The 14,091-nt window shown below is 44.2% G+C and overlaps 1 protein-coding gene across 1 annotated transcript in view; it reads left to right on the top strand.

The window, feature by feature from the left end:
- The window catches only part of TL29 (ascorbate peroxidase 4), a 47,671-nt gene extending 33,828 nt beyond the window's left edge, over positions 1-13,843 (top strand). The window contains exons 10-11 of the mRNA XM_086806764.1: positions 13,292-13,426; positions 13,507-13,843. Of these exons, the coding sequence (XP_086662890.1) occupies positions 13,292-13,426; positions 13,507-13,608 (237 nt within the window). The 3' untranslated portion in view covers positions 13,609-13,843. The remainder of the gene's footprint in view (positions 1-13,291; positions 13,427-13,506) is intronic.
- Positions 13,844-14,091: the final 248 nt, after the last annotated feature.

Raw genomic sequence — 14,091 nt, 5'->3', positions numbered from 1 at the left:
TTTCATTAGTAAAAATCTCATTTTGACTTGCGAAGTGTGGAAGTCATGACCGTTGAATTTCTTGATGAAAGAGGATGATATGTAAGTTGACTCCATGATTGGAACTGAACAATGCAATAGATTAAAAGCTAGAATCCCCCTTCACCATATAGATGCATGAAATTACTCAAGAATTTCCCAAACCCATAAGCCTTTGCATAGTGATAATAACGGGGCCTAGACTTGATCCTAGGTTTTCTAGTTTTGCTTTTGGGTTTCAATGATTTTTTGATATAATCTTCATTAGATGATTCAGTATCCGAATGCATGACTACAAAGAGATATTCAACTCAATATGCATATTAGAATGTCATCTCAATAGATAATTATATGATGATTAGTGGAGATGATTAATTAAAGAGAAAAAAACTGCCCCCAAAAATAGAGTGAGCTTTGAGCAATTGAATGAGGCTCTTCCCAAATGAGAAACATAAAATGCTTTAAACCTAGTGAGAACAAAGGTATTGGCTCTAAGCTCAGCACTCAAACATGCCAAGATGTTGCTTCAATCTCTGTAAATCTGCTCTGCAACACAGCATGTACTGTCACTGAGAAATTAGTTCAAACAGCAGCTACAGTGGACCATTGCTCATGAAAATCAACAAGGAGGAGCTTCATAGCATCAATGTTATGCTCATAAGAGGAATTTGCAAACCATTCTTTGTACAGCTCCAATTTGATGAATTTCGCAGCGCAGAGGCAGGCTGCTGCAGAGCAAAATTCGCCGCGTGTACTTCGTGGGAGCTCAAATGGAGCTAGGTGTAGAATGCGCCGGCTGTTAGCTCTCTTTTGAATCAAAAAGCTTGAGATTTGGTGGAGTATAGAGCTCACATGAAGCAAAAGACCAGCAGGGGGTGCAGTGAAGCTTTAATGGAAAGCTTGAAAAAATGAAAAACTAATCAATGTGGTTAATTACTATGCCTAGGGATAATCATGGCTCTGATACCATGTTGGGAAAAGCATAATGAGTGATAATAAAAGCTTAATGAGATCATGGAGTGATTAAAGAGCTATGGTGGTTCAAGATAAGCCATGGTGGTCACATGAACAAAAGTGTAATTAACTAGTACTTAATCCAAGATTAAGAGAGCATAATGACAGCACAATAAGGAGCATCACATAGCATATAAAATTCGTGTTTTTCTCATTAGGAGGGCCACCATTTTATAGCCAAAGTGTACATGCTTGAATGACATCATTGCTTACATCTCATCAAGAGCATCCAAGGCCATCTCCCTCCACATGGCTCCCTAGAATATAGCCTCCATGGAATCTTCTGAAACTCGCCTACTTCAAGTGGGGTTTGACCCTTACATTCACCTGGATTCTCTTCACATTACATGGTCCTTTTACATTTTGTTGAGTGCTTTAACCTTAGACCATGACATTGATCATAAATTCCAACATATTCCAATAGGAGTTTCATTCCACAGTTGGTGATCCAACTCATGAGGGTACAGGACAGCCAGCAAATGATGTAGGTGGTGCAGAAATTCAGCAGCCAAATGAACCAGAAGCTGAACCAAATATGGGGCAGCAGGCACCACAGGTCAGACACATACCTAGATGGTATTTGAGGACATTACAGGACAGCCATTTAGAGGGTCCTCTTGCTGGTCGTACTCGTAGGGAGACAAGGACCAATGAGCATGCACACATCATGGATTTGAATCTGGTTATGGCAGCCAGTTTACAGGATGATGATGAGCCTGATTCATTTGTGGATGCACGAGATAATGTGCATTGGAACAAAGCCATGCAGGATGAGCTTGATTCTATTAAAAAGAATCAAACATGGGATTTGGTTGATCTGCCCAAAGGCAAGAAAGCAATTGGTACTAAGTGGGTCTATAAGTTGAAAAGACATGCAGATGGATCCATTGACAGGTACAAAGCCCGTCTAGTTGCAAAGGGCTATGCACAGAAGAAGGGCATTGATTATGAGGAGACATTTGCTCCTACATCCCGTATGTCGACACTTAGGTGTGTCATTGCATTGGCTGCACATCGTGGTTGGGTTGTTCACCAGTTGGACATAAAGACTGCATTCCTACATGGGGACCTCGAGGAGAAAGTTTATGTATTTCAGCCCATGGGATTTGCAGAACATGGTCATGAGGGGAAAGTTTGCAGGCTGAAAAAGGCCTTGTATGGTTTGAAACAAGCTCCACGAGCTTGGTATGCAAAAATAGATGCTTTTCTACTCACTCAGGGATTTGTGAACAGTCCATCAGAGGCCACTCTGTATGTAAAGAAAGAAGAGACAGATCTGCTGGTCATCAGTCTTTATGTGGATGATCTCTTGCTCATGGGATCAAATGATGACAAAATTGCAGCTTTTAAGGAGATACTGCAACAGACATTTGCAATGTCTGACTTGGGCCTTGTACATTACTATTTGGGCATACAGTTTGTGCAGGATAACAGAGGCATTGGGTTGTTGCAATCATGTTATGTTGCTAAACTTCTGGAGAAGTTTAAATTTCAGGATTACAAGTCTATTAGTACTCCTATGGAGCCTGGGATGAAACTGTCACTACAAGATGACAGTGTTTCCTTTGATGCCACTACATATGCTCAGGCTGTTGGGTGCCTCATTTACTTGTGTAATACAAGGCCAGATATTCAGTATGCAGTCTCTCAGTTGAGCAGATTCATGCACAGCCCACGGTTGTCACATTGGCAAGCTGTGAAGCGTGTATTCCGTTATTTGCAGGGTACCTCGTCTCTTGGATTGCTTTATCCTGAGGGGGGTGACATGCAGTTACATGCTTACAGTGATTCAGATTGGGCTGGTGATTTTGATACCAGACATTCCACTAGTGGAAATTGTTTCTTTCTTGGCTCTTCATGCATTTCTTGGCTAAGCAAGAAACAGACCACAGTGGCCACTTCGTCTTGTGAGGCAGAGTACAGAGCAGCCTACACTACTACTGTTGAGTGTGTTTGGCTGCGTCGTCTTATGACTGATATGGATATTTCAGTGGAGGAGCCTACACCTATCTATACTGATAGTTAGAGTGCCATTGCTGTGGCCAGGAATCCTGTGTTTCATGCTCGCACGAAACACATTGAGATTCACTATCATTTTGTTCGGGAGAGACTCCAGGCAGGAGATATCAGTCTGATCTACTGTCCTACAGATCAGAATGTGGCAGACATCTTCACCAAGGCATTACCACGTCCGAAATTTGAAGCATTCCGCAATGCTTTGAATTTGTTTCCTTTTGGTGGATGATGTACAGTGATCACATATCACTCCAGGGGGGTTTGTTGGGTTTTATGCTGTGTATGCACCCAGAGGAGTGCTAGTGATCATCAGTAGATTACTGGGGCACTTTTTACTTCAGTTAGTGGAGGTTTTTTCCCCCAGTTTAGCTCAGTTTCACTTATATGCAGTTTATAAGTGTTTTGGTCCACCCGGCACATTTATGGCCGGACATGTGAACACTTATCTTTAGGGTCACTATCATGTGGCTATTGTACTTCACTTTTTCATCATTGAAGCATACTAAAGTCGTGTTCTCTCTTCTCTTGGTTTCCACGCCTGATTGTCTTCTGTAAACCCTAACCCTAACACCCATTCCCTTCAATTTATATGGCTCCAAGTTTGTGGTATTGACTGATCATCAGTCAATCAAGTATGTGTGTGATGCGGATGATTTGAGAGGAAGGAAAGCTCGTTGGGCGGAGTTAATGCAAGATTTTGATTTTGAGATCCGTTATCGGAAAGGGTCCATGAATAGTATCGCAGATGCGCTTAGTCGGATTAGAGAGGTGAATTCTTTGTCGTTCACCGAGATTTCTACTGACTTATTTCAGTCATTGAGAGGGCTTTGCAGGACTGATAGTTATTTTGGTCCATTTTGGCAGAAGATCCAGGACTGGAGCTCATTGATTGACCAAGACTCGATGACTGAGCAGTCTACTATTCAGGCTGCAAGAGGCCAGCGGATGATTCGGAATGGTTTGCTATTCCGTAATGACAAAATTTGTGTACCACATATCCCGGACATTAGGTCCAAGATTCTTAAGGAGTGTCACGACGCCCCTTCTGCTGGACACCCTGGGGTACACAGGACACTATCGTTAGTGAAACACACTTTTTATTAGCCGAAGATGAAAGGGTATGTAGAAGATTATGTTCTTAAGTGTCAAATTTGTCAGGCAAATAAAGTTGAACGCTTTAGACAGGCTGGGTTGTTGCATCCTTTGCAAATCCCAAGTAATAAATGGGAAAGTATTTCCATGGATTTTATTACCGGATTGCCAAGAACACATCAAGGCCACGATTCTATTTGGGTTGTGGTAGATCGCTTGACAAAAATGGCTAGATTTTTACCGACCCGGAAGACTATTACAGCTATGCAATTAGCTCGGCAGTTTATCGAGCAATTGTTTAGACTGTACGGGTTATTGCAGGACATAGTCAGTGATAGGGAGTTTACGAGTGATTTTTGGAAACTTGTTTTTGAGAAGTTGGAAACAACTTTGAATTTGAGTTTCTCAGATCATCCTCAATCTGATGGCCAGACTGAAAGAGTGAATCAGATTTTAGAGGATATGCTTCGAGCATATGTATCCAAAAGACAGAGTTCATGGGAGGATTATCTTCCTATGTTAGAATTTGCATATAACAGTACTAAGCATACGAGTACAGGGTTTAGTCCTTTCATGCTTATGTATGGTTTTCAACCAAGATCACCTGTTACAGTAGGATTCTCAGGACTTTAGCATGATGCAGCACGTAATTTTTTGCAAGATATGCAGGAAATGTTACAAGTTGCAAATAACGATGGTTTATTTGCGAGTTCCGAAAGATTCCGAGACTTTACGGACAGGTCGATCTCCGAAATTATCCCCTAGATACTGTGGACCATTTCGTGTTACATGACGGATTGGTTCAGTTGCATATGAATTGGATTTGCCTTCTCATGTGAAAGTTCATCCTGTATTTCATGTCAGTAGACTTAAGGAAGTACTGGGTGGAGCAGATCAGTTAGTTAGTTACTCCTCAAGAAATTATAGATGTCGAGGACATGACATTTGTTCCGCACGAACCTGAAAAGATTCTTGGATTTCGTGAACGAAGATTGCGTCATACGCTTATCACGGAATACAAGTTCAAGTGGAAGGATCGTGTTGAGGAGGACGCTACATGGGAGACATTGACTTCTCTTCAGAGAGATTACCCTTGCTTTTTAGTGAGCTCAGGAGTGAGCTCTTAGAGGAAGGGGAGTATGTCATGTGCACAGTGTGTATCTACCGTGTGCTATACGCATGCAAGACTAGTTTCGAGGCTTGGGGAAGCTTGGAACTAGGCAGGCTGATTGACGAGTTGAGTTAGGGAAATACTAACGGGCGGGCACCCAAGTATGGACGAGCGGGCGGCCAAATGTGGACGCTCGATGATTGGCCAAGAGCCTATAAAAGGGTGGCCAAGGTTAGTTATTGTATGATAGAGAGTCTCGCGAGTTTGTGAGAGCTCTATGGTCTTGGAGCGTGGATCTAGTGCAAACGTGCACCTGCTTTATGCAGCCGAGGCCGACAGCAGTCTCGAGGCCCGCGAGGGCAGCTTCGTGGCGGTATGGGACGTCGCGAGGAGGAGATTGGTCGGTACGTCATCCTAGTTAGCTCAGCTCATGGCTCGGTGGGGACAGCCAAGATTGTGGGCTCGCCCACGGCTGTCATGGTTGGGAGGTGAGTCAGGCCTGCAGCCCCTTGCTTGTTTGTTTGTTCGTTTGTTTGCAGGATTCGAGTTTCGAACCAAGATCGATCACGAGGGGATCCGTGGGGATTTGAGAGTCGTAGTCATCGACCTAGTCAAAATTACAAAAAGCATGAAGCTAAAGAGGTCTAGCCTCCTTGGGAAAGACTAAATGAGACATCCGCGTTGTTCGTATGCCGTCGTCGGTTGTCCGATGCAAAGCCACTACTGTGTTGGGCTGGCACTTGTTGCTGGTCGGTCGGTACCCGGTGCGGGGCTCACTGCATTGCCGACTATTCTAGGCCTGTTCATGGCCTACCGGTGTGTACTCTCCGGCCGATCGCTGATGGGCCTGTCTTGTCCGGTGTTCTTTGATGTGGTCGTCGCTGTGTAGCTTGTCTCGAGCCTGTTGCTCTGTGCCTATGCACCTGTGAGGCTTCTTGGTTGGTTCTCGCACACACATACTTAGTTCTTCAGGCCGTTGGTTGACCTACACATACACACCTTTTAACGGAGCGCATCCTCTACTCTGATAGCACTGTGATGGAAATCTGTGATCCTCAAGAAGCATGTGGAACGGAAAAACACAAACTCAAGACAAGACACCGAATTGGGTACAAGCTGCCTCCCCAAGTGTGTGCCAAAATCATCTCCGCTTGAGTATTCATAGTTTTTATTACTTACAAAAATAGGTTACAAGGCTATTTTTGCCCTTGCTTGCTCTACAAGATTTCTTTTACAAAATTTGGGTAATAAAATATATAAAAATCTCACTTCCGTGATATTTCATGATGTTTCTATTTTTATCATCGTTCCTTCACGATATATTGTATCGACCGTATGTGCATATTTTCATTCTGTAACAAATTATCAGTTTACTATGTTTTTGTTTTCCTCTATCGTCCTCGACAACAAGGATGGTGAGCGGTGGGCAACCTCTAGCCACTAAGGGTGCCCACAGTGGATTGTTCTGGTTGGAGTGTCACACTGGATCATCTTGAACCTCACTGCCACACCGCCATAGTGGATCACCTTGTTGGACCGTCCCATGGGACCATCCCGGAGCATTCGGTGGACTATCCAGAAACGAAAGCGCACTGCCAACAAATACATGAGAGGTGCACGCACCAGCATTGAAGGCACTGCACTGTCACTTCGATGGGCACCTACCAAAGATAGGAGGTTCCACCAAAGCCTATCAAACTCATCCTAGAAGACATCCTTCATCCTACATCCTTATCCTTAACCTTCCCATTTGGTCCTGTTCATTGAGTGTTGTAGCCGCTTGTGTGTCCTCCTACTCACCGTTACAATTGCTAGGTGTGCACGGTATAGTGAAGGGCATGTAACAGTGTCTTGGAGCAATGCAAGTGTAGTGTAGAGTATTCTTGTCATTCTTTTCATTGTGCTACACTCGGATTCTAACCTATCTATTCATGTGTGCACTATGCCGTGAGCATTGAGGACTCCGGACATACTGTCCAGAGGAGAACCACCACTTTAGTGTGCTGGGCAACCAACCCTACTACAATTGCTTGGAAAACCATGGCACACGCTCGTCTTGAGCCCTGCATGAACTACAAGACAAATAAGGTCTCTTCTGTGTACAAAGGTTGAGAGCATCTTATAGATGCAGGCATATCGGGTGATACTATCCCATTGTATCTTATGTACAAATCAATAAAGCATTGAAAAAGAGTGCTTCTTCATGCTTGGTTTTTCTTCGTGATGATGTGGAACATAGCAATGTGCATGTTGATCCTCTCACTCATGATAGACTGATTTTTCTAAGTGAGTATAGAGATTGCTTTGCTGGTGCATTGCCAAGTGATATGCCTCCTCCTCAACGAGATGATCACTGCATTGGCATTGGTTTGGTGTCCGGTAGTCCACCTTCTAATAGGCCGGCATATCGTGTGAGTGCTTGCGAACAAGAGGATGCAGGTCAGTGAACTCTTAGATAAGGGTTTAGTGCGACCAAGTTCCTTACCATTTTGCGCACCTGTTCTTCTTGTGCTGAAGAAGGATGAAGAAGGATGATTCATTTTGCGCACCTGTTCTTCTTGTGCTGAAGAAGGATGATTCATTTCGTATGTGTGTTGGTTATAGGGTATTAAATAATATAATCATCAAGAATTGGTTTTCCATAGCTTGAATTGATGATATCTTAGACAAATTGGATTGTTTATCATGCTTTATTCGCATTGATCCAGAGCGGCTACCATGAGGTGAGAGTGATACCTCAATCTGTACACAAAATAGCTTTTCACACGTCTTTTGGTCTCTATGAGTTTTTGGTTATGCCATTTGGTCTTCTTTTCTTTTTTCTTCAACTAGCCTTATGCCCAAGATCCTCTTGTAGTCATGCCATTCGGTCTACAAATGCTCCAGCCACCTTTAACCGAATGGTGGACCGAATTTTGTAGAAATCATAGGGCTTTTATAACTGTCTTCTTTGGCGACATTTTGTTGTTTTCAAAGAATGAGGAAGAGCTCAAGATGCACTTGAGAGTGGTCTTTGAAGAGGTGAGAAACATAGGCTTATGATCAATAGCAAAAAGAGTGAATTTTTTCTTTCAGAGATTCATTATCTTGGACACAGTGGTCAAAAGATGGCATACGAATGGATCCTGCAAAGATCCAAGCCATTAAGGATTGGCTGGAACTCAAATCTATTCATGAGATACATAGTTTTCTTCGTTTATGCTCATACTTCAGGAGGTTCTTATTTAACTTTGCAATGATTGCTTCACCATTGCATGAACTTACCAAGAAACGTGCTACGTCTAAATCATCAAAATCAGAAATCGATGCTTTCCGTAAGCTCAAAGATGCAAAGCTCAAAGATGCATTACATTGGGACTGATTTTGGTGATTCCCAATTTAGAGAAGCTATTCAGTGTTGAATGTGATGCATGTGGCAGTTGCACAGAAGCTGTCCTAAATCAACTAGGATTCGCTGTTGCATATGAGAAAATAAAGTTGCATGATGTTGATCTTTCTCTTGGCATCTATGAGAAAGAGCTTTTTATATGTAATTCATGCTCTTACAATATGGAAACACTACTTATTTGGAGCTGAATTCACAGTCAAGAACGATCACCAAAGCTTGCGGTATATTCTGATGCACACCAAGCTTTTGTAGAAGCATGTGAAGATGGTCAATTTTCTCTCCATGTTTATTTTTTCAGAGTTTGCATACTCCTGGCAAGAAGAATGATTTCAGTTGCTTCTCATCAAGGCTTACTTGGGATGCGAGACGTATATCATTTGGATGCTCAATAGCAACCGACTAGTTCTTGGGGCGCCTTTGGTGTTGTCCGTACGTCCATACAATGGGCAATTGATGACGTGGTAGTTGCATACATATGGGCTGATTTGATGGCTGGTCATGCACTCCTCTCAATACGCAGGACATGGAGAAATATTGCCTACCACTTAAGTGATTGAGAGGTATTGTGTATTTTGACATCCTCTAGGTGTGAAGAAGCCACCTTCTCGGACTGCTCCTTGGGTACTCCGACAATCCTTCGTGATATGTTCGGTGGAGTCTCACTTGAAACATTGACCCAACAAGTTGCTTGGCTCGGAACTCCTCTTGAGAGAGTCGTGTTGGCAACACTCTCCCACTAGAATTGTTCTTATCCTCTGTGGCCTTCTATTGCTTGACTATTTGTTGGGACTCTCCCATGTCGCGAGGGTCGTAGCAAGGCTGAAGAAGCCTCCTCCTCGGACTGCTCCTCAAGGTACTCCGACAATCCTTTGTGATATGCTCGGTGGAGTCACACTTGAAACATTGACCTGACAAGTTGCTTGGCTTGGAACTCCTCCTGAGAGAGCTATGTCGGTGAGTCCGAAGTTTGGGACTCTCCCATGTCGCGAGGGTCGTAGCAAGACAAAGCGCGTTCGAAAGATCATGGAGCTGATGTGCACGAACATCTGCCTGCAAGGAGGTTTCAAACCATCCATGAAACGCTCAACCTGCTCCAAACGTCACACGGTTCTTTGGAGCATGAGCATAAGCTTCTAGAAATGTGCTAGGTATGCGGTCTTTTGGGCAAAGTGCTCCTATTGCTGCTTTAGCTCACCTCACGATAATAGTCCATTGGAATTAGTTGCTCATAGACGTCATCCTAGCAAATAACGGAGTGGTTCCTTAGGTGGAGGACTTCCCACCACAGGAGGGCGGCTCCTATCAACGATACGCTCCAAATGGAGTTGAAAACATATGTACCACTTGCTGCCACCAATGTGGCAACCATCTCGCGGGTCCAGTTGTTGACGACTTCTCCGTCCATCTTTCTGTTCGACTTGGGAGGCTTCAAAAGCTTCATCAAGTGGGTTCGTCCTTCACAAGGCTTGGAGAAAGAACTTGGCAAACCAGTAGTCCATCGGCGTCGAGTTGGTGATGGCAAGTAAGAACTATCTGAATCCGGTGGAGAGGGACTCCACGAAGGAGACTGTCGGTGATGTCTCTCCTGCCAACTATACGCAAGTTTTGCTACTTCGTCCTTGGAATCGTCATGTGCATATTGAGAAGCACGAGCCTTGGTAGATTCCATTTCGGAACACATTTACCTCCATACGGGAAAGCATTTCCATAAGTTTTGCTGAAACTGTAACAAGTAGCCCACAATCAGGGATAAAGTATGATGGCGAGGGTTGTAGCCCTTCGCATTGAGAAAGGGTGGGTGTACAACACTTACATCTATGTGCTAGGGTTTGAGAGTGAAGTGCAAAAGAATCAACACTCGGAGCCCATACACGAGTCCTAAAACTATTGTTCTATATTATGTACAAGAAATATTTTACAATGGAAGTCTTGCAAATACAAGAGATATGGCTGAGTGAAAAGAACAACTGCAGCCATGTGACCTACTGATTACTCCTGGCTAGCACTTTGCCTATACAGAAACGCTCTGGTGAAGTCCAACATTGAGAAATGCAGATGATTATGACAATTTGCGAAGTCACATATATATATGCACCCTAGGTGCTGGTCGTCCACTCAAAGCCTGTCGGGTTCATGGCGAGCATGCCACGCCATCACTTGTTGCCAAGTGGCACCTGCGCTTGCCCGTGATGCTGCCTGTAATAGTGTGTCTTGCATATACTTGACGCTCACGTGTACCACACAATCGGGGAGTGATATCACGTCGTCAACAAAGTTCGTGTAACAGAAGTATCATTGGTGGTGATTTTGCTAGCGATGTCACAAGCCGAAAGGTACTTTGAGCAGGTCTTACTAGTCCACTCTGCTCTATGTTGTAAAGAACTTCTGTTGGTGATGTGGTCAATGTTGGCAAACTGGCCAACTATTGCCAAGTGGCTTGATGCCTCTTCTTGCAATTATAGGTTTAGAACCCTTTCAAAAGTGGGGATAGAATTTGATAGTCCTTCTGACCTGGTCATGTAGAGATACTATATATAGTGGTTGCAACTGATTTCACAAATAGATTTCTTGTGCTTTTTGTTTATCCTATGCAAAGCTCCTGCTAATAATCACAAAAAGGCGGCTGCTCAAAAGCAAGCTATAACCCTCCACGGAGATCAAAAGTACAATGGAAGCGTGGGGGGAGGGAAGGGGGGGGGGGGGGGGTGTGTGGTTGTGTTGTGTTTCTTGGTTGGCCGCACTTGGAGGGAGGCTACATCAAGAAAGAGGAGAGAGAGGCCACCCTGGGGGCCTGAAAACAAAAGATGCCACCACCCCCGCAGGTGGGAGAGGGCCTTGGGGAGCAGCTGTGGCTACAAGCAACTCCTTGGCAGCAAAGGATCCACAATCCGCCCTCAGTTCACGAGGCTTTCGAATGTGTTTGGATGGGGAGCCCCGTCTGGACATGGAGGTGCTCCAGGAGGGAGCAGATGCATGCCTCCAGGTAAAACTACTCAACGCTAGCCAGACTCCAAGCCACTGCAGGATGATCATCCTCGTAATGCAGGTACCTGTAGATCCGGTGCTCTTCTGCAAAGCTGATGTGGAAAGATGACGAAGAGGTTTTGTCTCCCTCTCTTCCATATCATATGAGCTATGTGCCTCTCTGTAGTTGAAGCATTCAAGCTCAAACCTGGCTGTTGGCCAGGCCTAGCTGACAATGAATAACATACTGGGAAAACTGATGTCTTCATCACTGATAGTTGTAGCCACTGACACAGGGTTCCTCCCTATTAAGTGCCACGCTCAGTGGGAAAGACAAGATGCCGGCTCTGACATCATGCTTATTGGGGCGAGAGTGATGCAAGACCACACAGACGTAGATAGGGGCCTCCACCTCAAAGAGAGAGTTTGTCTGTACCGGAAGGCACCTGCAGGTGTTGTCCACAGGGTGCCCCATGATCTAAGGGGGCGTCTCCACGGGGTCAGAGAAGCGTTGGGTGGATAGATGCCTGTGTGGGTTGGCCGGGTGGAGAGCTGGCGGCAGGCAAGGGAATGAACAGCTGTTGTGGACACTGTTGAGTACAACAGCAAGAGATCAACTTCTGTAAAAGGGAAGTTGATAGGGCCTTAGATAGAGCAGCTGCCAGGGAATCCTCTGGGCAAGGTCAAACCAAAAGTTACTGCCCGAACTGCTGAATGAAGTTCAAACGCTAAGCTGGGAGCAACCGAGATGGGAGAAAGGAAAAGAAGGGTGAAAAGGAAAATATGGGGAGAGGACAGAGGAAAAAGGAAAATATGGGGAGAGGACAGTGGAAAAAACTCGCCAGGGGGGGATCAGCTGAACGGGGGTGAAAAGGGCCAGAGACTGGGAAAAGATGCACAAGGAAGGAGTGAACAGAAAAAAGAGGGGGGCAGGAGAAGAAAAGCTGGGGAAGAAGGACGACCAAAGCTGAGGGATGTAGGGAAGGGCAGCACATACAAGGGAGGAGTGGGCGACAGGGGAGAAGAGGCGTGCGCAGGGGGAGGAGGGGGCTGCGCTAGGGTTCTGGTGGAAGGGGATCTGCTCTCAGTGGCGAGGGGCTTCTTCCCCCTCGTGAAAGAAGCCATAGATTTGTTGTGCTTTTACATCATCTTTGACAAGGCATCCTTATTTAGCTATAAAGATCCTGAGGTTGAGAATACTTCAAAAGAACCTTTTTGCTGGATAGATTTGTTGTGTTTTTACCCTGCTTTTTACAAAAGCATCCTTATTCTGCAGATATGATACCCGAGTCCTTCCTTTTAGGTCTAATCTGAGCCAATTGATCCAGCACCGTCAAGAGGATCAAAAGAATGTTGTGGAGCTGAAGTAAAGGCACACTTAAAGAATGGATAATTTAGTAAATCATTTGCCAAACAACTCTGCCATCCATTATTGTATCTCCTTAATTCAAAAAAGATTATCCTTCTCTTGGCTTTTTTAACAGGTTGCATTCTGATATTATGATGAACACATGTGGATGATGACAAAGTGTTTGTGTAGGTCAAGAAATAGTCGCTTTGCTTTCCTCAACTGAAAGTAGCTTGAACATTGTTGTCTCATCTGTCGCCATTGTAACTATATTAATTTAGCTTGCTCTTCTTGAGGTTGATGAGAATGTGGATGCTTGCTTTACATGAATGTTTTGCAGCTGGCTGTTATGTCTGCCTTTTTGGGACCGGATCAATTGGCCACAGAGTCGAAACTTGCAACTGATCCAGAACTAGCTCCTTGGGTGGACAAGTACCAGCGAAGCCGGGAAACTGTTTCTCAAACAGACTACGAGGTGAGAGCAGAGCTGCCATTAGGTCGGTCAGCGGATTTATTTATGTATGGCTTGCCTAACACATTTAGTATTTTTTTCAGGTGGACCTCATCACAACCTTCACTAGATTTAGTACCTTGGGCCAGACCATAAACTATGAAGCGTATACTTATGCTCCTCCTCGGACTAAATTAAAACTTTGAATTCAGTTGAGTCCGCCCAAACATTACCCCCCCTTTTTCCCCCCTCTTTTTCAACAAATATTTTGGGTTAGTCCTCGTGAAAGATCAAAACACTTGTCACCGAAGACTCTGAAAGGCTGCATGGGCAGTAGTTTTCTTGTGCGCTTGAAGTGCAGTTTATCAGTTTCAATCTGAACATATGATTGACCTTCAGCAAATTCCACATCATCCTAATGTGGAAAATATTACATTCAAAGGGTGGACGTGTACTTTCTATTTTCTTCTACAATTTTGTCTCATTGAGGTGTAGGATTTCACACATAAAAGGTCTCTCTCTCTCTCTCTCTCTTATATTTATATGTGTATGTATATGTAGATGTAGATGTAGATGTATATATCTATACTACATGTATATGTGTGTGTGTGTGTGTGAGAGAAAAAACAATGGAAAAACAAGTCCAGATGCAACTGGTCTAGCCGCTGCGCTAAAAATTGTCATATACA

The sequence above is a fragment of the Cibotium barometz genome, chromosome 12, assembly GCF_041138505.1.
Source record: "Cibotium barometz isolate CiBa-2024 chromosome 12, ASM4113850v1, whole genome shotgun sequence".
NCBI lineage: Eukaryota > Viridiplantae > Streptophyta > Polypodiopsida > Cyatheales > Cibotiaceae > Cibotium > Cibotium barometz.
This window is presented reverse-complemented; position numbering and strand designations above follow the sequence as displayed.